The sequence below is a fragment of the Grus americana genome, chromosome 2 (genome assembly GCF_028858705.1).
Source record: "Grus americana isolate bGruAme1 chromosome 2, bGruAme1.mat, whole genome shotgun sequence".
NCBI classification, from domain to species: Eukaryota; Metazoa; Chordata; class Aves; order Gruiformes; family Gruidae; genus Grus; species Grus americana.
The window spans coordinates 56,047,235-56,071,969 of NC_072853.1; the positions used below are offsets into that span (position 1 = coordinate 56,047,235).

General features: G+C 41.0%; 1 protein-coding gene across 10 annotated transcripts in view; it reads left to right on the top strand.

Annotated features, from left to right (window-relative positions):
- PTPRM (protein tyrosine phosphatase receptor type M) overlaps window positions 1-24,735 on the top strand; it is a 502,968-nt gene that overhangs the window by 405,454 nt on the left and 72,779 nt on the right. For all 10 annotated transcript variants that reach the window (XM_054814410.1, XM_054814411.1, XM_054814416.1 and 7 more), the window contains one exon: window positions 707-894. In XM_054814410.1, the coding sequence (XP_054670385.1) occupies window positions 707-894 (188 nt within the window). The remainder of the gene's footprint in view (window positions 1-706; window positions 895-24,735) is intronic.

A 24,735-nucleotide genomic window follows, 5' to 3' on the forward strand; every position in this document is an offset into this window, starting at 1 on the left:
GTATGTGTCTCATAAAAATTTTAACCAGCCCACTGGGTTCTCCTGTTTGTTGGCTTGCATGTCAGTTTACATATAACATTCCATGCCTAATGTGATGGCTCATGATATACTGTGGTCCTAAAGCATGTTCAGCAGCCAGTCAAGACATTTTTCCCGATCAGATGATCCTCTGCATTTGTCCTCTTGTAGTTTGTCTCCAAATGTTGTATCAGATCTACATTTCCATTGCAGTCCTAGCTTGATGAAACCATAAGCCATTTTGTGCATCTTTTTATTTTGCTCACTCCAAACATTTGCTCTAAATTTGCAGTGTAAATATAGCACTTCAGTAATCTGAGAAGAATACAAGTCCAATTTCATTCCATGGGACTTGTTGAAGTTTCAGAATGAAACTTCTATGCAGTTTAGAACCAAATGCCTAATTTAAAATGTGTTTGTAATCAGCTAGTGATATTCAAAGTAATATTAGAGTTCGGACTGCTCTGCAATGCTTCCATTGTAGAACCATGGACTTTGCCTCATTCCAATCAGTCTTGCGATTTCCCTGTGTAAACTGCTCCATGGATTTACTGTTCTGTAGCCTTCACAGACAGAAGCAATACCGATGGTGTCAGATTTCTGCCATTCCTCTAGAAATCTGTGTAATTTATATTTCTATTAATAAGTGAAAATGAGCCAGTACATTATGAAATACTCTTTTTTTTAGATGAAACCCATACGATGGTCAGTGACACAAGCAGCCTGGTCCAATCCCATACATACAAGAAGCGAGATCCAGTGGATGTGCCCTACCAGACCGGACAGCTTCATCCAGCTATCCGTGTGGCTGACTTGCTACAGCACATCACGCAAATGAAGTGTGCAGAAGGCTATGGATTCAAAGAGGAGTATGAAGTAAGTGTCAGGTCTAATGATCTAAGTATTACATCTTCTGCATTGTTGGCTTTATCTGTCTGCTACCTGTACCACAGAACAGGAAAAATAATTGCTCAACCAAGTAAGCCAGATGCTGTGTGAGGGAAGATATTGAATGGAAAGGATCATCTCTACAGTGAGCAAATTTGCTGATTGGAACCACCAGGATGAGGAGTGAGACATAAAAACCTTTCTTGGAAATCTCTGCCTAATTCTAATTGCATAAAGCTGTATATTAAAAAAAACCAAGTCCACTAGTGTCCTCCCAGAACTTGCCATATTTTTCTTTTACTATTGAAGAATATAGCTTTTTTTTCCAAAGTTCTACATCACAGAATGTCTAATTACAGTTGCCCTGTACCACGATACTAGCTTGGAAATCAAGTTCTACCAGCAGTATTTCTTGGAATAATAGTATTCATCATGGAGAGGAAGTGCACAAATCTTCAGAGAGGCCTGTAGGGCTATAAAATTTATTCTGTGGTGCCTGAACTATTTCCCACTAGCTAGAGGCTATCTCTAATCCTCATTATTTTTCATATGAATTTATAGGCCCTCTTTTTTCCTTTTTTTTGATTCAACTTCTGTTTCTTCATTTCATGCTAGAGTGACCTGTTCCTCCCTGTTATCATCTTAGTTTTAAATGTCATGACCACTACCTCCTGGCAAATACTGTAGGAACGCAGCACATTGCACTGCAGATCCTGTCTTCCTTGTGAGAGTCTCAAGAACACGCCACTCCTCATCCAAATCATGTATTTGAATAAACAGAGACTTATCAATCTGGGTTCCTTTTCTAAGGGAGGATTTGAGACCCTTTAAAATCTTCTAGGTCCAATATTTTAATTGTTAGGGCATAAAAATAAATGTCCTTTGTCCACTTTTCTCTGCCTTTTAGCTCAGATTTTAAGGAGTTTATTCTTGTGAATGATTCTCACATACAGGAATACTCTAATATGTCTGCAGTGAGTTGAGTTTCCCACAAGATTACAGTTCAGTAGGTTTGAACCCAAAAAACAAGTAGCATAAATATATTACTTCACAGAGAAACCTAAGATTGATGTGTAGAGTTGGACTATAAATTGTCAAAAATGTCATAAGAGTGTATGAGAATTTGTGAGATAATTTTTGATTGGTCAGGTGGGAAGATGCATGGCATAAGAACTTGTAGGGTCTGATCTGTAGACAGATTTGAAGCTGTCACCTCTGAAAAACTCTGTTAACTCTTAATACATTATATGGACTATGATCCAAGAGGATGTGATTAGATTTAAAAAAAAAAAGAAACAAACATTCCTTGCCATGTGGTCTAGGACACAAATAATGATCACCTGTAGCCCACCCCTCCATTTCCAGGAGCAAGCCACACCTGACAGAGGCTGTATCTGCCTCTGTGTGTGGTAGCGTCCATTTGTCCAGTTGAGGAACCTGTCCAAATTGCACTGCATCTCCAACCCAGTACACAGTCCTAAATTTCCTTTCCTTGGAAACTAGAATTAGAGAAATCAGAGGAACAGGTGTAAATGGGTCTGCTGTGATGTGACTCTGACATAGCCAGTGAGAAGCAGAATGATACAGATCCAATTTTAACTCTGTCTTCTCAAAGTAGAAGCCAGCCAAAAAAAAAAAAAAAAACCCAAAACCAGATCCCTTCTCATTCTTTCATCTGATAGAAAGAAAAGGGAGGAAGACAACCAGAAAAACTCATTTCCACCCTGTAGGGCAAGCAACAATTTCTCTTTTGGGCATGCACGAGTGTGCACTGCCCCAGAGGTTCAATATACCATACTTAAGTTTTAAAGGTAGAAACTGATGTATTCACTGTTGTAGGACCTTCAGGATGACTAATACAATTACTAGGACACTGCTGAGTTTTTACAAGTGTGCATGCTGCTTGCATTGTACAAGAGTTGGTTTTTTTTTAAGTTTGTGCTTTGTCATGCCAACTCCATGTTATAAAAATTGCTTAAATATGTAATTGTTTAAACTGGTATTTGTAGTATTAGAGTTTCAAAGCCCATGCTTCAGGCCACTTTCAAAATCACTGATGACATTTTTTCCCCCTAAAACGTAGAAAACAATTCATTCCCAGAAGGAGCTAATCACTTGTCAACTTTCATTTGTGTAGCTGACTTAAACGAGTTTGTTCCTGTGAGGGGTTTTTTATGCCACTGTTATTTAAAAATGATAGAATTGAAAATTCTTGTCTTTGCAAAAGATTTTCTCATCAGCCAAAACCTTTTATACCAGCATTAAGCCTAGAGGAAAGCTACAATTAATTTATAAAAAAAAAAAAAAAGGATGACTGTAAAATGGAATTTATAATGCAACCAGTGACATGGCTTTTTAACTACAGCAGATCAAATGATGCTGCTAAGAAACAGTTTCCAGGAAAATCACTTAATTTTGAGTTTACCATGCTGATGAATGGCATCCCATTACAGACAGTAGGTGTAGTCAGACTAATGCCAGTAGATGCAATGCATTAGGGTGCAGTTTATTAGTAGTGGCAGGGAAGGGGGACTTAAAATACTGCAGCTGCGTCTGGAAAAGTGCTGTTTATATATGGAAATTGTTTATAATCTGAATGAACCATAACTAGCCATATCTCTGAGTGTTTTTTTTCCACTGAACTACTGCAGTATTGCTGGTTTTCCTCCATATGCAATGAAAAACTACCCAATATATTCCAGCACTGCTAAGATTGCGAATCTCTGTTTACGCTGCTGTCAGACTGGTAGTGTCCTCTTTACAAGGTTGGACTAGACAACGGAAGAACTTTTTCCTTATAAATTATCAGAAGGATAACTGTCCAAATGAAAAGAGAGAAATAGTTTGGCAGGGGATTTGTTTTGAATGAAGTCTCATAGATGATTTTTGGTCTAACAAGACAGCAGGATTATATAGTCTCACCAGGGAAAGAGTTTGATTCAGGAGAAATTCACACAGGATTCACTCTGAAAATAAATCTGTTGAACTGAACAGAAAGTAAAGTAGCACATTACCCGTTAGCAGCACTTCAGAGGAGTGCAAGGATACAGAGCACTTACTGTCATGCATAGTTATAAGTGCTTTAAAATAAAACTTAATAATTAGGGCCACTATTCTCAATAATTAGCGCTATAGTTCACAATCTAAGCACATCTACATAGTTTTAAGTCCTGTTGGGTTCATGCTTGAGCTTTTGGAGTAACATAACTGACACAAAGGATAAAGGTTGAAAAATCACCTTTAAGCAAGGGCAGGCAGGTACTTAGTCACTCACTGCTGAGCTCTGCATCAGGATTACCTGCTTGAGATACTGAGTATCTTTAGCTCCCAATATACGTGAGCTTGGCTGGGGGAACACCATGCTTTGCAGGATTGCACCATTTTGTTCTCCTTCTGGGAGGAGCTGAAATGCTTTGGCTGTCATCACTGAAAAGGCTTTGGTTGAATATCAGCAGGGAAACATCTCACAGCCTGGCCCTGTTCCTGGGATGGCAGGTGCGGAGGTTCCTGTACCTAGAGCAGGATCAGGCCCTGGCTCTTGGATGTAGCTGTGCAGCTTCTGATTTTGCGTCTGGCTGTGCCTGTAGAACGAGAGCAAATACAGACGTGTACTCAGCAGCACGTTGGTAACAGGTTCGCTGCCCGTTTTCCCATGTGTTTCTCAGGTGTGGAAGTAACGTGGATACGTTTGTGTAAGCTGCGGACTCAAATGCAGACCTTCATTTGCGGCCTAGTAGAGTGTGAATGATTGCAAAGGATTGCACAGAAATCCTTAAACTCGGGGAAATTTCCACACAGCTAGTCTGCGGTAGATCTTTAAAATCCTTTCTATCCCCTGCCAGACCCTTAAGAAAGGAGAGATTTTGTCTGGGTTCCAGCAATGTTAGACTGACAGGATAATGTTGGCCTGATTTCACATGCACCCCTACACTAATTGGGGGTTATTTAAGCTGCTCCCCAATACTACAGCATGAGAGCGCTTTTACTGATCATGAATGGGGCTCACTGCTTATCTCCTTTCTGCATTACAGACACAAAATAAATAGAAAAGGAGAGTGAAAGTGGTCTCTACAGTTCATCACTTCTTTCTCCTTATACCTGCCACTTTTTGGTTTTAAACTCCCTAATTTCACAGTGCTTTACACTGTATCCTCTTGCAAGGACCTGTACCTGTCAAAAAGCTGTAAACACATAGATGCAAAGAAGTGAGTTCATCTCTTTCCTAAACAGATGGACTAGGCTACTGGAGGCCAGCATAGCTTGGCGTAGCTAGGGCAGAAACAGAGAAATTCATCAAAATCTTATCATTTTAAATAAGATTTATTTTTAACCCTATTTTTGGATCAGCAAAAACTGGTGCCTGTTCAGTGTAAATTGGTTCTTTGCCAAATTAAGGTTAGTTGGCACAAGACAGTTTCAAATCGATTTCAGAGTGTCCACACAGGAGCTTGGACTGGATTAACAGAATTGATTTAAAAACACACCTTTAATTAAACCAGTGCAACTTAGTGTAGATAAAGCCTTGCAAAATCAATTCACATTATGTTCCATGACAGGGAGTTCTGAGCTTCCATTATCTCAAAACCAGAGGTTCCTTTGAAAAGCCAGGATTTGCAAAAGGTATCCTGCTCAGATCAGCCTCACTTACTGTCACTAACAGGGCTGTGTCAATAACAGAGTTTAAAAAAAGGTTCCTCCATCTAGCTTTAACTTTAAGGCCTTTCCCTCTACTGTCTCTCTCGTCTTCCCTCTCCCCCGCTCCTGTCCAACCAATCCTTTCTCAAGGTTTTGTGGCCATTAACTGTTTCAGTCAGGAAATGATTTTATACTAATATCGTTAAACCAATACTATTCCTAATGGAGTGAAGTTATATACTGTCAGGATAAACTGATTATGCCCCTTTTATGCTGCATGGTCTCCACTCTGGGGGGGTGCACCAATGTAACTGTATTAATCTCTAAATCACCACAGTTAAATAGATGGATACCTATGAGGATACAGGCTCAGAGGGCCTATCAAGGTCAGGGACATGAAATATATTATCTAATGTATGTTAAACAATTCATTTCAGTTTAGCACTTCTTAGAAGCTATTATAGATTGGTAGAAGTATTTTAAAATAGGTTATGTGGTTATGGTCACTGTTCAGTTATACGTTGGGGGATTGTGGTCAAAGATGATCATAAAAAAATGGATAATTCGAAGAGGATTTGGAGGTGAGTGTTGAGAATAATTGGGGTTATGAAAGAAATCCTGTCTGCATAGCAATATATTAATTGAAATGGAACTTCAGAAGATATGCAGGTAGATGTGTTGATAGTCAATAAAAACAGTTTTTCACGCAGTGTACTACTGGCGAGTGAAATATCTGGGGTAAATAGAAAATGGTTTTAAGAAACAAAATAGGAAAAAACCTCTGTAAAACCAGCAGAAATACAGATCGTTGGTTTGGGGGGCAGAAAATATTGCAGGGAAGATGGAAATTTTTCATGGAGGAACTTTAACCCATAGGTGGCCGCTTAAGGTTTTCTTTTCTCTAAACCACTATCAGATAAATGTCTGACCTAGGACAGAAGTCTAAGATAGTTTCCATTTTTTGCTGTCATGCAAACACGTAACAGGCTAGAATCCTGTCACTCCAACCCAGTCCTCCAGTCGTAGCTTTTCTTCCTCTTTGGTTCCCCCTGGAAGACAAATTTGCTGCCACGTGACACTTCTAAACCCTGTAATTCTGGGGCCCTCTTCTGAAATCTTGGAAATAGTAGGAAAAATAAGTATTTTGTTGATGTTGTGTTGATATAGCTACTGGCAGGACTCAGCTGGTGCTGCTTTTTCCTGTATGTGTTCCCTGTGACTGCAACTGGCCTGTCTCACCTCCAACCTGTACATTTTTATCATGTCGTTTTCTCTGATTTTACTTTATATTCTGCAGCACCAGCTGAGACAGTCAATACTACAATCAGTGCAGGTTATTTTCTATCCTACAAGACACAAATTACAAAGAAAGCAGAAAGACTTTGGAATATTGGGTGGGAATGGGGGCATTAGTCCACAGTGTAAATACATGAAGGATAACATCTGCGTCCTCCAGAACTGAGAACAGGTAACTGTTTGTCTCTCTATTTTTGTAATAAAAATAAAACTCATTAGAGATTGTTAACATAACAGAAGCAGAAGTAAAATAGTGGGAATTTGTCCTGTGAAAACGGTGTGGGAAATTGTTAGAAATACTCATTTGTAGAGAACATAGCTTTTATTTTTTGTGAAGTTTCATCTGTTTAGATGGAGCTCAGAACAATCTCCTGAATGGCAGATGAATCTTTAATCTTTAATACAGTAAAGTTGCCGTGGTCTGATTATAGGCATAGATTATTATGTAAGTGTTCTCTCCCATGCACAATGAGGGATAACCACAAATAATGGTGATATAAAGGTCCTTTATGTAAGACAGGTATTTCTCCTTTATCAAAGGATTCTTTTCAGAAAAACCCAGTTTCGTCAGATTTCCATGGTATCTGCAGCAGCCTTCCATGAATCCCAGGTAACTTGTTCTTGCTTGGGTTTATCCCAGACTCTTGGACACTCACTGGAAGCCTCGGTGCTGGGGAGATCATATCTAGAGAGGTCAAAAGCAATAGTAAAAATGAGCAGCTGCCATGTCCACAAAGCATGTTTTGGTTTGGAAATCCTAAGATACTCCAGATCAATACCAAATTGTTGAAATAAAGTCATCCCAAACCAGAAACTACATTCACTAGTAAATAGCCTATGTTATTAGTGACACAACTTCCCAGTGCATGCAATATCCCTTTAATTCTTTAATAAGTCTTGCAGCAGAATGGCTGACTTCCAGTTGTTGATCAGCAAGAATCAGTTGTCAACAATTTTAGCTGGATGGCAGTTAATAGGAGTTTGTTTGGGGTTTTTTTCGGTTCAGAGGAGAGACACTTAGTTTCCTGAATGTCTGTTGGTGCGTCAGCCAGTTTTATGCCATTCTAACCTGTTCTTAATAGCTGTGAATTTCTGTTCTTAACAGATTTCACATGTATGAGAAGTGCTGTCACAGTGCTTAATATCATTCACACGACCCAGCCCTGTACTGCAGTGTGGCTAACTGCCCAGTGATCAAGGTGTCCCAGGACTTTCTGAATCTCACTGTTTCCTTCTCCCACTCTTCCTAAATGCCGCCTTCTCCAATTTAAATAAAAATGCATGTATATGCAGAAACAGCTTTCCAATTTGTTTTTGTTTAAGCAGGTTTAATTAGAATTTATTCTTAACACAGATTATAGATTTAGGTGGGTCGTGGCTTCATTAGAAAGGCTTTGGGGTTTTATCTGTTTGAATAATAAAATTGCAGAGGTGTATAGACTAGAATGCTTCCAATATCCTTAGGATTACTCTCAGTGGGGTGTGGGCAGCTGTTTCCTCATGCTGTGACACGGCTATTTTTGGTACTGATCAGTCTGTGATTTGCTTGGGTGTGAACCTCCTGTTTTCTTCTTCTTAGTAGCCTGAGCAGTCTGAACTGAGTATGATCTCAGGCAGCAAGGATGCCTAACAAGAGCAATTATGCCTAATTCAGCCCAATGTTTTTCTCCATGTGAGTCTGCCAGACTCAGTCTTGTACGTAAAGTTTAGACTGTGTCCTAAGGAAAGCCTGGTAGCTTTTAAGTGCATCTTTCATGACCTTTGTATCCCTCTAAGCAGTTAAAACAGAGACTGGTGATATTGATCCACTCAGAACAGTGTTGGTCCCCTCAAAAGTCGTGAGATATAGGTGCTTAAGCTGATCAATTGGATGGATAAAGTGAATGCAAGTTGTTCTTATGTAGGAGCTCTGGCAGCTATTTTAATCGTTCTCTGCCTCTACTGAGTCTGGTACTCCTGGTGTACAGGGTGGCAAACATACGAATGAATACAAAATCTATCAGCAATAAAAAATGGGCTGTAACCTGTCAGTTCTCATGGTCCTGAAGATGCCCTGGGAGTCTTTTCCATGTTGAGATATTTAGGAGACATTCATTTCATATTTCAGCATAGCTGGACTGAAAATCAAAAAGTAATGTAAAGCATGTGATTCCAAGTGTGCTGGACACCCCTCCAAGTGAAAGCAGACTGTGGCCAGCACTCTCCTGCCAAAGGGATTGAGAAAAACACATTCGTGATATGAATTGTGGCATACCACTTGGCTGCCTTTGACTCCAGTTTGTATTGAAGTTCTAGCGTGTCCGGCACGGCAGCACTCATTGGCGGCATGACTTCATTCAGACCACGATAGTCTACTGTCAGTCTCCACTCTCCATTAGACTTCCGCACTGGCCATATGGGACTGTTGAAGGGTGAGCGAGTTCTGCTGATGACTCCCTGACTCTCCAGCTGACGAATCAGCTTATGGATGGGAACCAGGGAGTCTCTATGGCCACCAGTGCACAGCTGTGGTAGCAATCAGCTCCTGTTGTTCTTCAGCTCTCAGCAACCCCACAATGGAAGGGTCCTCCAAGAGATTAGGCAGGGTAGACAGCTGTTCAATTTCCTCTGTCTCCAAGGCAGCTATACCAAAAGCCCACCGCTACCCTTTTGGATCCTTGAAATACCCTCTCAGGAGGTAGTCTGTGCCAAGGATGCACGGAGCATCTGGGCCAGTCACAATGGGTGGCTTTTGCCACTCATTCCCTGCTAGACTCACTTTGGCCTCCAGTACAGTTAGCTGTTGGCATCCCGCTGTCACCCAGAAATAGATGGGTTCTGCCCCTTCATGGCTTGATGGCATTAGGGTACACTGCGCACCAGTGTCCACTAGAGCGTTATACTCCTGTGGGTCTGACATGCCAGGCCATCGGATCCACACAGTCCAATAAACTCAGTTGTCCCTTTCCTCCACCTGGCTGGAGGCAGGGCCTCTCTAATCCTGCTCATTGTATTCGTTACTCACTTCTTGTAAAAATGACTTGGAAGTCCCTTCCAGAGGATCATAAGTACAATCAAGCCTCCCACTCACTCTGGGGAACTGCCCACTGGAAACTGGAGTGGCATTTTTCCTGGAAGAATCCCCTTTTGTGATTGTTTTTTCTTGCAACTCGTGTACTCTTGCCTCTAGGGTCAAGGTAGGTTTTCCATCCCACTTGCTCATGTCTACTCCTTGGTCATGCAGCTAAAACCACAGGGTGCGTTGTGATGTATACCTTCTATATCCTCTCTCCTGAGCGGAGGAATGCTTACCCCTAATAGCTGAGATACTGGTCCATACAAGTGGGGAGTAGGACATATCCTCTTTTAATTGCTGGACCAGTTTCTCCAGGGAGGAAGAGAGATGTTCTTCATATTGCTGGAGTTGACCAGCCAATTTATCCATTGTTGGCCCCTCTTCACCTTCCCAGTCCATTATTGCCAATGAGTTGGCGTACAACAATAGCGCACTCCATACAAGCCTCCGCCATATGGGTTGTGTGCATTGGACTCCATCTGGATCTGTGGGTAACTGTGCATTGTCCGGGTCATAATAAATCATCTCCCTCATGGCTAATTCACTCAGGTACTGGATACCTCCCTCCATGGTGGTCCACTTGCCTGGGTGACATACAACATCTTCACTGAAGGGATACCTTTCCCTCACGTCTGACAGAAGTCACCTCCAGAGGCTGAGGGCTTGTGTCTTTTTCCCAATTACCTTGTCAATGCCCCCTTCCCTAGACAGGGATCCCAGCTGCTTGGCCTCCCTGCTCTCTAATTCCAGGCTACTGACCCCATTATCCCAGCATCAGAGCAGCTAAAAATCTTTTCACGTATCTTGCAGCTCACTCAGGAACAGGGATCAAGTGATTACCTCTGGTTCTGCCTCTTTCTCCTGTTCTCATGATGGTCCTGGTTCATCGTCATCCCCTACTAAATGAACGCATTTTTTTGCATATTTCTTCTTCTGTATAGGGGCGACTGATACCAGCACAGGTTGTTTTTTTGGTTCAGCTGCACTGCCTGTCACCGGGGTTGGAGTGGGCACAATGCCTGTCATATTGTTGTCAGATCCAGAGACCTCTTCCCTTTGAGGGTACTGAACAGTGTGGAACAGGGCTTGGTAGGCATGGGCCAGGCCCCAGCACATTGCAGTGATTTGTGTCTCTTTGGAATTGCCAGGGTGACAGCATACTTTTTCCAAATATTCTACTAGTTCTTCAGGATTCTGCACTTGTTCAGGGGTGAAGTTCCAAAACACTGGAGGTGCCCACCTTCCTAGGCGTTTGCCCATGCTATCCTGCACACCCTGTCACTCATAACTATCCAGCCTTGGGGCAGATCCCTGGGTGGTATTTTTAAATAGTTGTTTAACCCCAAACAAGACCCGAAACACATTCAGGAGGCATAGCAATAGGAACATGCTGGTCTGAACATCCCAAGGATATTCAAAATTCTCAAGAGCTGTTGTAACTAGCCTGGAGGAAAAAGGGAAGGTGAAGGTGAAACTGTTCCCCCCTGTCTTACCCATAGATTGGTTCTCCAGAGATGAAGGAGAGTGTGATTATTAATAATTCCAGAGAGATAGTGCCTGAAGTATGGAAATGACAGCAGTGCTGAGTACACGGACCAAATCATTGTCATGGCCAATAATGTTATGTTATCATAAGCGAGTAGTACACAGTGCAGCAAAAGAAACATTTTCATCCAGCTCCCAGAGGTGATAAACAGCACCATAGGGAATACATAATGCAAGTAAGGACTTACATGACACAACCATGCGAACAAATACTACAACATTGTGACCAGAAACTATTAAACTAATATAATGAATGCTTACAATGAATTTGTTTTAACACGCTCTGGTCAGATCTGTCCTTATCTCAACCCTTCATGCCCCATGGTAGGCGCCAAAAGGACTGTCATGGTTGAACCCACCTGGCAGCTAAAAGAACCACACAGCCATTTGCTCACTCCCCGCTTCCCAGTGGGATGGAGAAGAGAATCGAAAAGGAAAAAAAAAGTAAAACTTGTGGGTTGAGGTACAGACAGTTTAATAGGAAAGAAAAGAAAGATGATAATAATAACAATAGTAATGATAAAAAAATATACAAAATGAGTGATGAACAGCACAATTTCTCACCACCCAAAGCTGATGCTCAGCTAGCTTCTGAGCCACCCCACCTCCTGGCCAACCCCCCAGTTATATACAGAGCATGACATCATATGGTATTGAATATCCCTTTGGCCAGTTTGGGTCAGCTGTCCTGGCCATGTCCCCTCCCAGCTTCTTGGGTACCCCTCGCCTTCTCATTGGCAAGGCAGTATGAGAAGCTGGAAAGTCCTTGACTGCTTGGCGACAACTAAAAACATCAGTGTGTTATCAACATTATTCTCATCCTAAATCCAAAACACAGCACTATAACAGCTGCTAGGAAGAAAATTAACTCTATCCCTGCCAAAACCAGGACAGCATGATAAGCACCTCTGACGTTATTCCTGATTCTTAATGAGTGAGTCTACTTAAGCATTTAAAATGGAATCATTTTAGCTGTCGCACACAATTCTGTGGGTGTGCTTCTTGTCTGTCATTATCCCATGGCAATAAAGTTTTAATCTGCTTTACAAAGCTGTGGGGTTATTCCCTATCTTGGGTCCAGGTGCCACAGCAGTCTCTCAAAACTTGTTTTACTATGGCTCCCCTTTTTCCTGACCTATGACTCCATCATTAGGATCTTTTATTCTATGAAGGCATTGCAAAATCTTTCTCATTTTATACTGGAAAGATTTGTGGGCATATGCAATGTCAAATTAGAGCAATAAAAGAAGTAGCTTCCAAGTTTCACTGATTGTTGTCAACTCGGCACCGAGCAGAAATCCAGTATCCACACCGAGTAATTAACACAGGGGTTATATAATTTTAATGGGAAGAATTTACCTTTTCCATCTTACTGCTTCCTTGTGTTTGGATGTACACAGAGGTACATGCTTATTCCTTTAATAACCAACACTCACCCATTGCTATTTTAGCATGTGAAATCTGCTGCACCATTATTTTCCAGCCTGTCTTGTCTTCCTCCCCTTTGGCAGCCACAGTTTGAGAAACAGTCAAACTGTACGAAGCAGACTTCTCAGACTATATTGTACTCTGGTTGTCTGTTAGGCAAGTCATTTTTGCTGAGTGATCTTGCTACTATGCATTTACTACTATCAAATCTATGCTCTCTCTGTATCTTTTGAAATTAGGGTTTAGTTTCAGATTTAGCCACTTTGTGCATCATTATGGGCTATTGAACACCACGGCAGGAAACTGAGTGAGGCCACTGAACTTAATTTCACTCATAACGTGAGTTTCCAGAGGGTAGTCCACAAGAATGGCTTTAACGCTCACAGCGATAAGGTGATAGGTTAAACTTTCTAAATGCTAGTGACAAGTATGATTTGAAAGAAAGAAAAGTTTTTGAAACATTGCAGGCTATATACTGCATATTTGCACCAGACTGATGTGTTAATTATTCAAATAAGACATTGAATATTTGATCAGAATCCATAATCCCTTCTTCAGTTAACATATTATTTACTTTTGAAAACTGCTGATGTACCATACTTTTCCTATTGCACCTGCAAAAATGAATTGGTCCAATTTATGTGCACAGAATAATATATTGTGCTTTAATGTTCAAGATATTATTCATTACTTCCTACTCATATAAGCCTCCTTACCTCCTTCATATTTTATTAGTGCCCTTTAAAAAGACATAAAAAATCAGTCATGTAGTTATTCAATTTTAAATTATGCAAATGGTGTTAAATGCAATTATAATCTATTCTTTATTAATTATATATACACCCTATGTGTTTTCTATGGATTGTATTTATTCACTACAAATAATTGGGCATTTTAGTCCATTGCTGGTTTCATGACCAGAGCATTATTATTGGCTGTTTGTAAAGTGAAAGGAACTCTTTTCAAATCAAATTAGCATAATTTAGCTATTAGGAGTTTTCATTTAGCAGCAGTTTATCCACAGCATGCCTAAAATATGCATTATTTTCTATAATGCATTTGTTTTAAATAAGTTAAAATAGCCATTATAAATTTTTCAGGAAATGAAAATTTGTATTCTTATGTAGCCTGTGGCTCAGTGTATCTTTTAAAAAGTTTTCTAACTGAAATACAAGACTTCTTACACACTTCCTGTAGTGCTTTAGTAATTCTCGTCAGTGGAGCAGATGATCAGCATTTTCTAGCAGGAATGATTTTTTTGTTACAACATACTGAGTTGGTGGGCTCAAAAGATTCTGTGGGAAATGTTAAGTCCACTGAAAATCGGGGGAGGGGGTCATAGTTGGGCAGACAAGGGTTTAGCAAGCCTCCCGTCTCTCCTGCTGGTTTCCTGCCATTGCTTCTGTCTCTGCGTGATAGCTGCTGCCCCAGTTACCTGTCACGCAGGACCTCAGTGATAGCACTGCCTACACTCTTGCGGGGCTACTGCTGTTCTCCAACGGCTTGGCTCTGCGTCCATCTTATTAATTAGCAGTTAGGTAGCCCAGGGTCCTCAGCAAGTCATCTGAGAGGCAAAGAGGGTATAGCCTGGCAAACAGCCATGAGAAGATGTGGGTAACTTGGTCAGGCATAGACAAAGATGAGCCAGGCAGCTATGGAATAAAATTGTCCCCCCATCCAAAGCTGATGGGAAGATGGGAGTACTCATGGAAACAAAGCAGCCCAGGAGGTGGGCAGAAGGAAAAGCAGGCTGACCTTGGGGACTTGCGAAATACCATCAGTGAGAGAGTCAGTATTTCAGAAATTACATGATGGCAGCATCAACCATGTAAAATTATTGGAGTTACTGGGTTTGCAGCTCAGTTCAGGACTGATGAAAATTCGTAATATTGACACTTCTTCACAGGACAGAAACAGCACACTGGAGTCACTTGCCATAAATCCACTCACAAGAGCTGAAAGGTTTAGGCTTACAGCATGATTTGGAGTCCAAGGCAGGGAAGACCTTAAGCACGTGTTCAAGTCCAGTTGGTTTTAAAGGGATGTAAGGGACTGTTTTAAAGTTGTTTTTAATATACATTCTTTCCTGGTTTACATTTTACCATTCACTTACATGGAAGGAACACCAGGTGCATCAGACCCATAATGGTTTTGACATGTTCATGTAACGGTGACAAAGCTTGAATATCTGTCCACCAAAATGGTGCAGTTTCTTCCCCTTAAGATCTTAAAAAGATTCATGACTGACAGTGCTCTGCTTTGGTCTGTGGAAAAAAATATGTAGCATTTGTTTATGTAAGGTTAAAATGCACGTACCAGCTGAGCTCATCTAGCTTTCAGGTGCTTGCCTGTGCAATAATAACTGCTTTTAATATATAACAGAAAAGAAGCTCTTTTATCTACAGGAGAGAGGTCTGAGTCTCTAAGAGACAGGCTATCTCCACTCTTAGACCACACGTCAAAGGCAGATAAAAGAAGTGAGGACCTTCCATGATGCACAGGCTGGGGCTGTTCTCAGCAGCCATAGCTGTGGCTGCCTTCTGCTAACAAAGGTAGCCTGCAGTAAAGGGGGTGTAAGCTGTCCTCTTTTTAGTGAAATGGTAGGGGTTTGTCTCTGTCCTACCCAAACAGCGACAGGATTCCCTTCTGAATGCGGTGCCTCCTAGTGCTTTCTCTGGGATGGTGGAAGCTTCCACGCAGTGTGCAGTGTTGGTTGCTGAAATAAGCGTGAAGTTTTAGTGTGTGATTAATCTGGGTGAAGGCAACAGGAATACTTTGCCTTTGATGTTTAAATATTTGGCTGTATCGCAGAGCTTAGAGTTTTGATGTGAAAAAATATTACCAATCAGATTTTTACAGTAAATACCTGCACATGAGCGACCTCCATACTTTTCCTTACCAAGAATGATGACAAAGCAGCAAAATTCCAATATGCCATAACAAATGTTGAAAAGGTAGCTCAGATCCTATATCCTCTACTCTGGAAAGAACAATAAAAGCAGCCACCTCCAACCCCACATCTCGTTTGTTAGGAAACAAACGAGATGACTTAAATAGATGGGGAAAAGCTTGTCGTGCAAAGCTCTTTTTAGATTTTCATGTCCTTCCAAGATCCTCTGAATCTAAGCATGACTGTCAAGTTGAGACATATGCTTTTTAATCTTGAGAAAGACTGCATGCAACAGTCCTTCAGTCTTTTGTGATACCGGTATTGCTCTTCCAAGTGCTGTCAACCATTATTCATTGCCAGAACGCTTTAGTGTATTGTTTGCTTGAAGAGTGTTTCAGAACATTGTCCTCTGCATGAGGCTGCGATATCAGCTGAGCTTTTGTTCACTTAGCCTTGATTTTTATCTGCTCCTGATTCTATTTGTCATTGGTGTCTCTGGTCAAGTTGAACAAATAACTACATTAAACCTCTGCATTTTCAGTTTGTAGTTTTGCTCATTCACCCATTCATACTTCAGCTTTTATGCTCTGTGTAACACTGCTGTACACAGCTTCTGTAAGGTTGGCATAATAAACTATGCAAAGATTCGATGAGTAAGGAAATCCTTAAAGTGGCACAGAGCCACTTTATCAGCTCCAGTACTAAGTTTCTACCTTGTTTCCAGGACAGTGAAATATCACTCATTCCTGGCTGCTGTAATACCCCCTTAGGATATTCTGAGCTGTGCCAGAGATCAGTGTTACTTCTGCAATGCTAACAACAATTATTCATTATTCCTTATAATATAGGGAATCGGGAGCACCCAACAAAGCTATTAAGCAGCAGGTTTAAAGTGAACAAAAGGAAATATTTTTCACATAGCACATAATTACATCGTGGAGCTCATTGCCTCAAGATGCTGTGAAGCCAAAATTATAAATGGGTTCAAAAATGGGCTAGACAAATTTATTATTAAACACAATGGCTGTGTGCAGTCTCTGGCTGAGGAAGAGATTGCTCAGGAAAGCCATTGATTGCTAGAAGCTAAGAGGGTATGCTGGGGAAAGAGTCACTCTCTATTTGCTCTGTTTTTCATACTTTTTTGTAAACACCTGCTACTAGTACTGTTGTAGAAAAAATAATGGGTTGTACGGACCTCTGGTTTGACCCAGTATGGCTGTTAACACACATAAAGAAGAAAATAAATCAATGCTTCTGTATGTACAAAGCCAACAATGTGATGCGAAATGGTAATTTTAATTTTTTTTTTTTTTTACCTACCGGTAGTCAATTTTATAGAACTAACATTAGTTTATAAAGAACACAAAGAGCTCTTTAAGTTAGCTAGCATCCATGGTCTTTTCTAGTTCTTTCACTTTAGTATCTGTTCTGCTGGTCCACTGTCTTGCTGTTGGACTGTGAAATGCAGGATAATGATGCTGTAAAGGGAAAGAGAAGAAATAGAAATTCAGTTGTAACATGTTTTTATTTAAAATGCATATAGCTGCTATGCGAAAGACTAATCCTTGAGCCTTTATTCTGAGCAGTGCTTTATTCTGCAAAGAATCTTGTTTACATTAATTAGGCCTTTTCAAGAGAGTAGTGTTACTTACAGTGCATAGAGGTAGTGGAATTAATCTCCTAGTGTGGGCAGTAAACCACTTCTTGCCTTTTGGAGAGCAAAAAGGGGACAGTTATATGAATTTTGAAATTGAGCAGGTTGAGCTTCCAAACCAGATCAAAGCATTTGCTTTGGTTTTGCACTGGGGAGAACATTTCAAATCTGAGCAAATTTGGTGTCTTGTTGCTTTCCTGGTAGTTTTATACACGCTTCAATTTTACCACTGACTTTTTAATTGTCTCTTCTTTTACAACATCACCAGCTTGAATTTTACGTTTTGATGGTTGCATTGTGAATCAAGACTATAGAACCGACAGTAGCTAGAACATACAAAAACGTTTGAATCCAAGGAAATTCACATAAATTGCTCATGCTTTTTATATGTTTAATTGTAGATCTGGTTAGAGATTGACATATTTTCCCTCCATTTGTCAGTTCTTTGTACAGCATTTGTGTTTATTTTACTTATATTTACGAAGCACATGTATCTCTGGCACACAAAGCAAGCTAAAAAAGGCCATGCTATCTGCAGCATTTAGGGCTTCTATGAAGTTTAACTATTTTGTGGATTGCTTTTTTTTCTTGTTACTGAGACTATGTGTTTGTTATTTTTTGTGACATTTTTTCAAAACGCTATGATTCTGCCATCAATCGATTTTTAAACATTGTTGAGGTAGAAGGACAGCCTAGTTGGGAAGCAAATGTCTTTCCTGTTGACATAACTAGGAGTATGTTTTCTTTGAGCTCAGGTATGCTACAGTGGAATTACCTTAAATACCTTATAAGGGATCAGGTTGGACCTTTTTAAAATAGCCCTGTTCAAGGGCCAAGAAATGAGTGAAAGTACAAAACTTTTGTGTAGCTACATACTGACACAGAGGTCTGCTTAGGCAATATTTACACTCATTCCCCAGAAGTGCTCCCTCCAATACCAGGAACCTTCCCCACAGATAAATCTTTACCTTTCACTACAACCCCTCCTAGATGTGGGGACCCCATTACTCACCAGCTGACTGCCACAGGAGGGTAAGGTGAAAACATTTATGGTCCCATAGCTGTTGCAGGAGTATTTGAAAGCACGGGGATAGTGTGGAAGAGTGATTCTGCCTTCAGTGGAGGTGATGCTGAACAATATGTAAGGTATGATACAATTTTTATGTTTCCCTACTTGGTCCAGCCCAGACCGACCGTGCATCTCTCATCCAGGTTCTGCCATTGCCACCTTCTTCTCCTGAGTGCAGCAGGCAAGACAGTGCAGGGGGGGGTCCTCCTCCCTAACACCGGGAAAAGTGGGGAGCGAGAGGTGGACTACTTTCCTACTTCACTCCTTTCAGCTAGCAGCACTCTTTTTTCCCCAGAAAAACAGTGAAGATCTGCTGACTGAGGGGGGCCAGGTGTGGAAACAGCTGTGGGACTATAGTAGGGTAGAGATTCTGTGTCTCTGGGATTGAGGGAGGAAAAGGTCACCTGTTCATGTGTCCTATTTCCCCAGTTTTGCAGAACAGCAAGTACCAGAGTCCCTAGAAACCTGACTGACTAATCTAGAAGTTTAATAGTAACAGGATTTTTTTGGTGTCATGAAAGATTTGAATGGTGCTACTCATATGACTGTTTTAGCATGGAGGAGCAGTGTGTTGGAGTGCTCAAGCTTAGTAGCGTAATAATAAAAAAAAGATTGGTTTCCTCTCTATTTCCACGGGGAAAAAGAAAAAAAAAAAAGCTATAGAAAGTACTATTTTTAATGCCACTAATAGACACCACATTTTAAAAAGCTGAAAATGCATGTGCATAAAGAAATTAAGTATTCCATTCACCATGCAGTTCTGCCTACGCCTGGCAAAGTTTCAGCATCTTCTAATGAAAAACAGAAAAGTTATCTTTGTTTATGGCAAAATGCAAGTTTGATCTGGTGTCAGATCAAGTATTTGTATTTTAACTGATACGGCAAATTTGAATGACTGCAGTGAAGTTACCAAGAATGATAACTTCCAAATTCAGCTACCTAATACAAAAAAAAGCAAACCATACATTTTGGGGGATATTGTCTCAGATATACTTTTAAATATATTCTTATGGAACTAAGATTAAGCTTACAGAGGTTGGCTTAGGGCTAGGTAGGGAGCCAGAGTGGGACACAGGACCACCATGTTACACTGACAGACTTGCACTAAATCCAGGCAGTTTACAGCTAATAAAAGGTTTCCCCTGGAACTTTAAATGTTGTTAGCAGTGTGGGAGAAAACCAGAGTTTAAGGTTCACTGAGCCTGAATCAGTTTTACTGTCTTTTAGTATCTGACTATCTTTTACTAACTTGACTATTTTTACCATCCCAGTGTCCAAGGAGCCTATTTGGTTTTGGAAGACAACTCTTTTCCTGTAACTTAAGTTAGGTAATTTCAGGACATTTCTAGTTTCAATGCAATTTGGGCTGAAACCTAATTTTAAAGAATACCATGTCCCATGTCCAGCAAATCGCTAGTATCAGGAAGGTGTCCTAATCACTAAGCTGTCAGGTTAAATTTCAGTACCACAGTCTGCATTCAAACGACTCCTGTATCCAATATTAAAAGAAATTGGGACATAGTATGCAATTCCAGGATAAGTATCTGTTTCTGAGAGTTCTCAGTAGAAACAGATTCTCCTCTACTGCCCCAAGTTTAATACTGGTGTCCCTAAGGGATTTTTCCAAGACCTATGTCACAGCATCACAGAATAGTGGAGGTTGGAAGAGCCCTCTGTAGGTCATCTGGTTCCACACCTCCTGCTCAAGCAGCGCCACCCAGAACCAGTTGCCCAGGACCATGTCCAGATGGCTTCTGAATATCTCCAAGGTAAGAGGCTCCACAATCTCCCTGGGCATCCTGTGCCAGTGCTCAGTGACCCTCACAGTGAAAAAGTGTTTGCTGATGTTCAGAGGGAACCTCCTGTGTTTCAGGTTGTGCCCATTGCTCCTAGTCCTGTCACTGGGCACCACTGGAAAGAGCCTGGCTCCATCTTGTTTGCACCCTCCCTTCAGGTATTTCTATACATGGATAAGATCCCCCTGAGCCTTGTCTTCAAGCTGAGCAGTCCCAGCTCTGTCAGCCTTTCGTCATAGGAGAGATGCTCCAGTCCCTTCATCGTCTTCCTGGCCCTCCATTGGACTCTCTCCAGTATGTCCATGTCTCTCTTGTACGGAGGAGCCCAGAACTGAACCCAGCACTGCAGCTGTGGCCTCACCAGTGCTGAACAGAGGGGCAGGATCATCTCCCTTGACCTGCTGGCAACACTCCTCCTAATGCAGCCCAGGATACCATTGGCCGCCTTTGCTACGAGGGCACACAGCTGACTTATGGTCAACCTGGTGTCCACCAGGACACCCCGGTCCTTTTCTGCAAAGCTGTTTTCCAGCCAGTCAGACCTCAGCATGTACTGGTGCATGGGGTTGTTCCCTCCCCAGGTAAAAGAGTTTGCACTTCTTGTTGAACTTCATGAGGTTCCTGTCAGCCCATTTCTTCAGCCTGTTGAGGTCCCTCTGGATGGCAGCACAACCTTCTGGCACATTAGTCAGTCCTGCCAGTTTGGTGTTGTCACAGACTTGCCCCATCATCCAGGTCATTAATGAGCCTGTTAAATGAAATAGGACCCAGTATTGACCTCCCTAGCACTCCAGCTGTGTAGTCTCTAGTATATGTCCTCCCTAATGCATCAGCTGGAAGTCTAGTCCCTGCTGAGCTGACGTCTCTGAATCTCATAGCAGTAAGTCTTCTCCTGCTGTTTAAGTGGGTGTTTGTCACAAAGTTGGAACTTCCACCAAGTGTTGGGACTGGAATGCCTCCGTGCCAAGTTCCTCTTGTCCATCTAGCTCACTCTTCATCGTTTTCTCTGATTCTCCTGGCATAATGTGGCATACAGAGTCTAACAATACTTTTATTAATAAGAAATCTGATAAATATGGACTTTATTGGATTATTTTAAACAACTAGTAATTGGCTTAATGAGAGACAGATGCCTGGAATCTTTGTATTGTCTTGTAAGAGAAATATTTATATAGAGACTCAAATTTTTAAAAGTTTTGTTTTATGGAGGGATGCAGAGAATAAAAGCATCTGCTGCTATTCAACAGAGCTTTTATAATGTTGGCTTGCCTCAATTAATCTAGCTTGAGTGCAGTGTTCTAATGAAAGGAAATGTAGAATAAAAACGTAGAGCTGCAATGTATATAAATCTTGAAATGTCCACGGAGAGCTGATAAATTGCTGTATTTTCCTCAGTTTATGCAAAAGAGAAAATGAAGAAGCAGATTGCAAAAAACAAAATTATACATCAAGTCATTAAACCTCAATCTTCATTACTGAAGAATTGTTTTGATACTCAGCAAGATCAGAATCTGAACAAAAGAGTAGCTAGGTGACATGTTCACAAGGGTCCTGCACGTCAGGAAATAATCCACAGAGTAAGGTCATAGGTGGGATCTAAGTGCAGAACTATGATTATTTCTTTTCTATTCTTAAAGCTGTGAATGTAAACAATATTTTGCACTATTTTATCTCCATGACTAACCCTTTATTTGTTTAAGTCTCTTATTTCATAATCCATTTGCGTTACATGCACTTTTTAACTGTTAGTTAGCTCCCTTACCCCACAAGCAACTCACTTTCATGTCCTCACTGTATTGTCCTTTGGGAAAAAGACTGTTCTGTCAAACACAGAGACTTTTCTTCCCTTTTTTGGGGGGCATCTGTTTTCTGTGAATATTACATTTGGTTTGTTAGTTTGCTAAATTATGCTCTTACTTGTACATTCACAGATTCACAGATTCAGAGATTGGTAGGGGTTGGAAGGGACTTCTTGAGATCATCTAGTCCAACCTCCCTGCTAGAGCAGGATCATCTAGAGCAGGTTGCACAGGATTGTGTCCAGGTGGGTTTTGAGTATCTCCAGAGAAGGAGACTCCATAACCTCTCTGGGCAGCCTGTGCCAGTGCTCGGTCACCCTCAGAGTGAAGAAGTTTTTTCTCAAGTTGAGGTGGAACTTCCTGTGTTCCAGTTTGTGCCCATTGCCCCTTGTCCTGTCACTGGGCACCACTGAGAAGAGTCTGGCCCCTTCCTCTTGACATCCACCCTAGGGACACCTGCCATGGTGAAACTGTCACTTGTGTATGGTATGTTTGTACTTTTCCATTGACAAAATACTGGTACTGCATAGCTGATGTTAGCTTAATGATGCAGAAGTGGTCCTCAAGTGACAGCCTTTAGGGACAGCAACCCCTTTTGCCCCTCCCTCATTGTTAGCCCAGAGTAATTCCACTTCAGTTTATCCATTAGCTAAGTCTGGGTCATTTGAGTAGCCTGTGATCCCATGTATTATATATTTGAATAAAGTGTCTGGTTTTAAGACTGGTTGATGAATTGCTGCAGGGATACCTCTCTTGGAATTCTAAAGTGCTGTTTATACATTTTGAACATCAAAACAGGACAATTCAGGTTGGTGAGCTGCTGCTATTCATTAGTGCACTTAACCAGACACTCTTCGTTCTAACGAGTAGTCTTGGGGCTGCATTGAAGCGCTGCTGTCTGTCAGTATGCAGTGAGCTTGCTAAAAATGATTCGGTTAACAATTGACAGCAACACTTGTCATCATTGTCAATCCCATTACTACCGCTACTATTTTTATGCTGATTATATGCTCTTAAATACTCTGTATTATTCTTTCAGTAGTTTCTCAGAGAGGTGTGGAATCATTTAAGACCAACAGCATTTTTTTCAATTTTTTACCTGCCCACTCCTTTCCAGTAAGTGTGCAGTTGTCCAAAAGGAAGATGATTGGCAGGAAGCAACCACAGAGTGAGAGCCTGCAGAGGGATGTCTGGGAAAAGGCAACATAACTTTAAAAAGCCGGAGCCAGGAGTTTGAACGGTGAAGTAGCAGGAGCTCCCATCACTGTGGAAGCACTCAGCGGCTCTACTGTGACCCATTCCTGCTCCCCCCTGAGCAGAACAGTGTAGCAAACGACAGGCGCAGGGACTGGATGCCAGCCAGGAAAAGCGGAAAGTAGACACGTAGCTTTAGATAGGAGATCTTTTTCTTTAGAACAAGGAAAATGTTGGGCTACAAGTCAAGCCTAGAGGAATGAATAATTACCTTTATGTATGCTAGCGAATAGTGTATTTGCAAAGCAGACATTGAGGCACCAAAGTTTCCTGTGAAGATCAAAAAATGTAATGAACCAGCACAATGAAGTGCTATCTTTTTTTTAAAAGGGCACTGCAAGCAGACCCTTATCTGTTTGAGCCTACCCAACTACTCTTACTTCCCTTGAAAGTACTATCTTATCCCCTAAGAAAAACAACAGTGTGCAAAATATTTGTGCTCTGTCTGTGCGCACCAGTGTACTGTCTTTTATCTTGTAGTTTAATATGATGTCAGTGTCGCCCTGTAGCAGAATTAAAATCTTATTATGTGAGCTTTGTTTCTTATCTTCTATCCAAACTATATTAACTGGAGTGACCTAGATACACTCACAAAAACCCTTGAGGCTCACTCAGTGAGCAAAATCTGAGGGGTGCTTTATCACTTCTGAAAGGTTAGATCAGCTGTGTGTACATTACAACTCGGATGAAAGTTTTGTTCACTTTTCAGATTCAACATTTGTTTGCTTTTGGTTTGTTTCTCCACATGCTGTGTTCTTCTGCTTCGGGGAATTTTATGACATTCAAGGTTTTTCCAAATTGTGTGGTTCTAAATCAGAAACAGTTTGTCTTTACAGGGGATTTGAAGATGTTATCAGGTTTTCTAGGCTTGGGTCAGCTGATAATTTAAAGAGTCAGTCAGTTCCTGTGAATTCTGAGCTCAGCACGCTGTCTCAATTACAATGATTTATTCAGATAAAATCAGGCAAAAATATTACTGGATTAACTAGAAACGTATCAGAAGCCAGCTTTCTTATCAGCATATGTGTCCACCAGTTCAATGTTGATCACCTTTTATTAGAAATAATCTTCAGCAAGCAGATAACAGAAATGCACAGGTATTAAATAAATAGTACCTCTTCGACTAATATAGTTGCTCAAAGCGTAGTGTCCTGGCCTACAGTGTCAATTAAATCACGGAAAGTATTTTGCCATGGAAAGTAAGTATTTCCCACTTACTTCAGAGAGAGTTTCTTGGAATCCTGAAGCCTCGTTTTGTGCATTACGTAGCATATGTAAGAAATGAGTGGAGTAGCTGTCATCAATCACTACATAAAACATGAGTGAACATAAAATTATAATGACTACAACACAAAGCTTACTACTTCAGTTAAATGCACACTATTGTTTTTCTTCTGATGACTTAAAA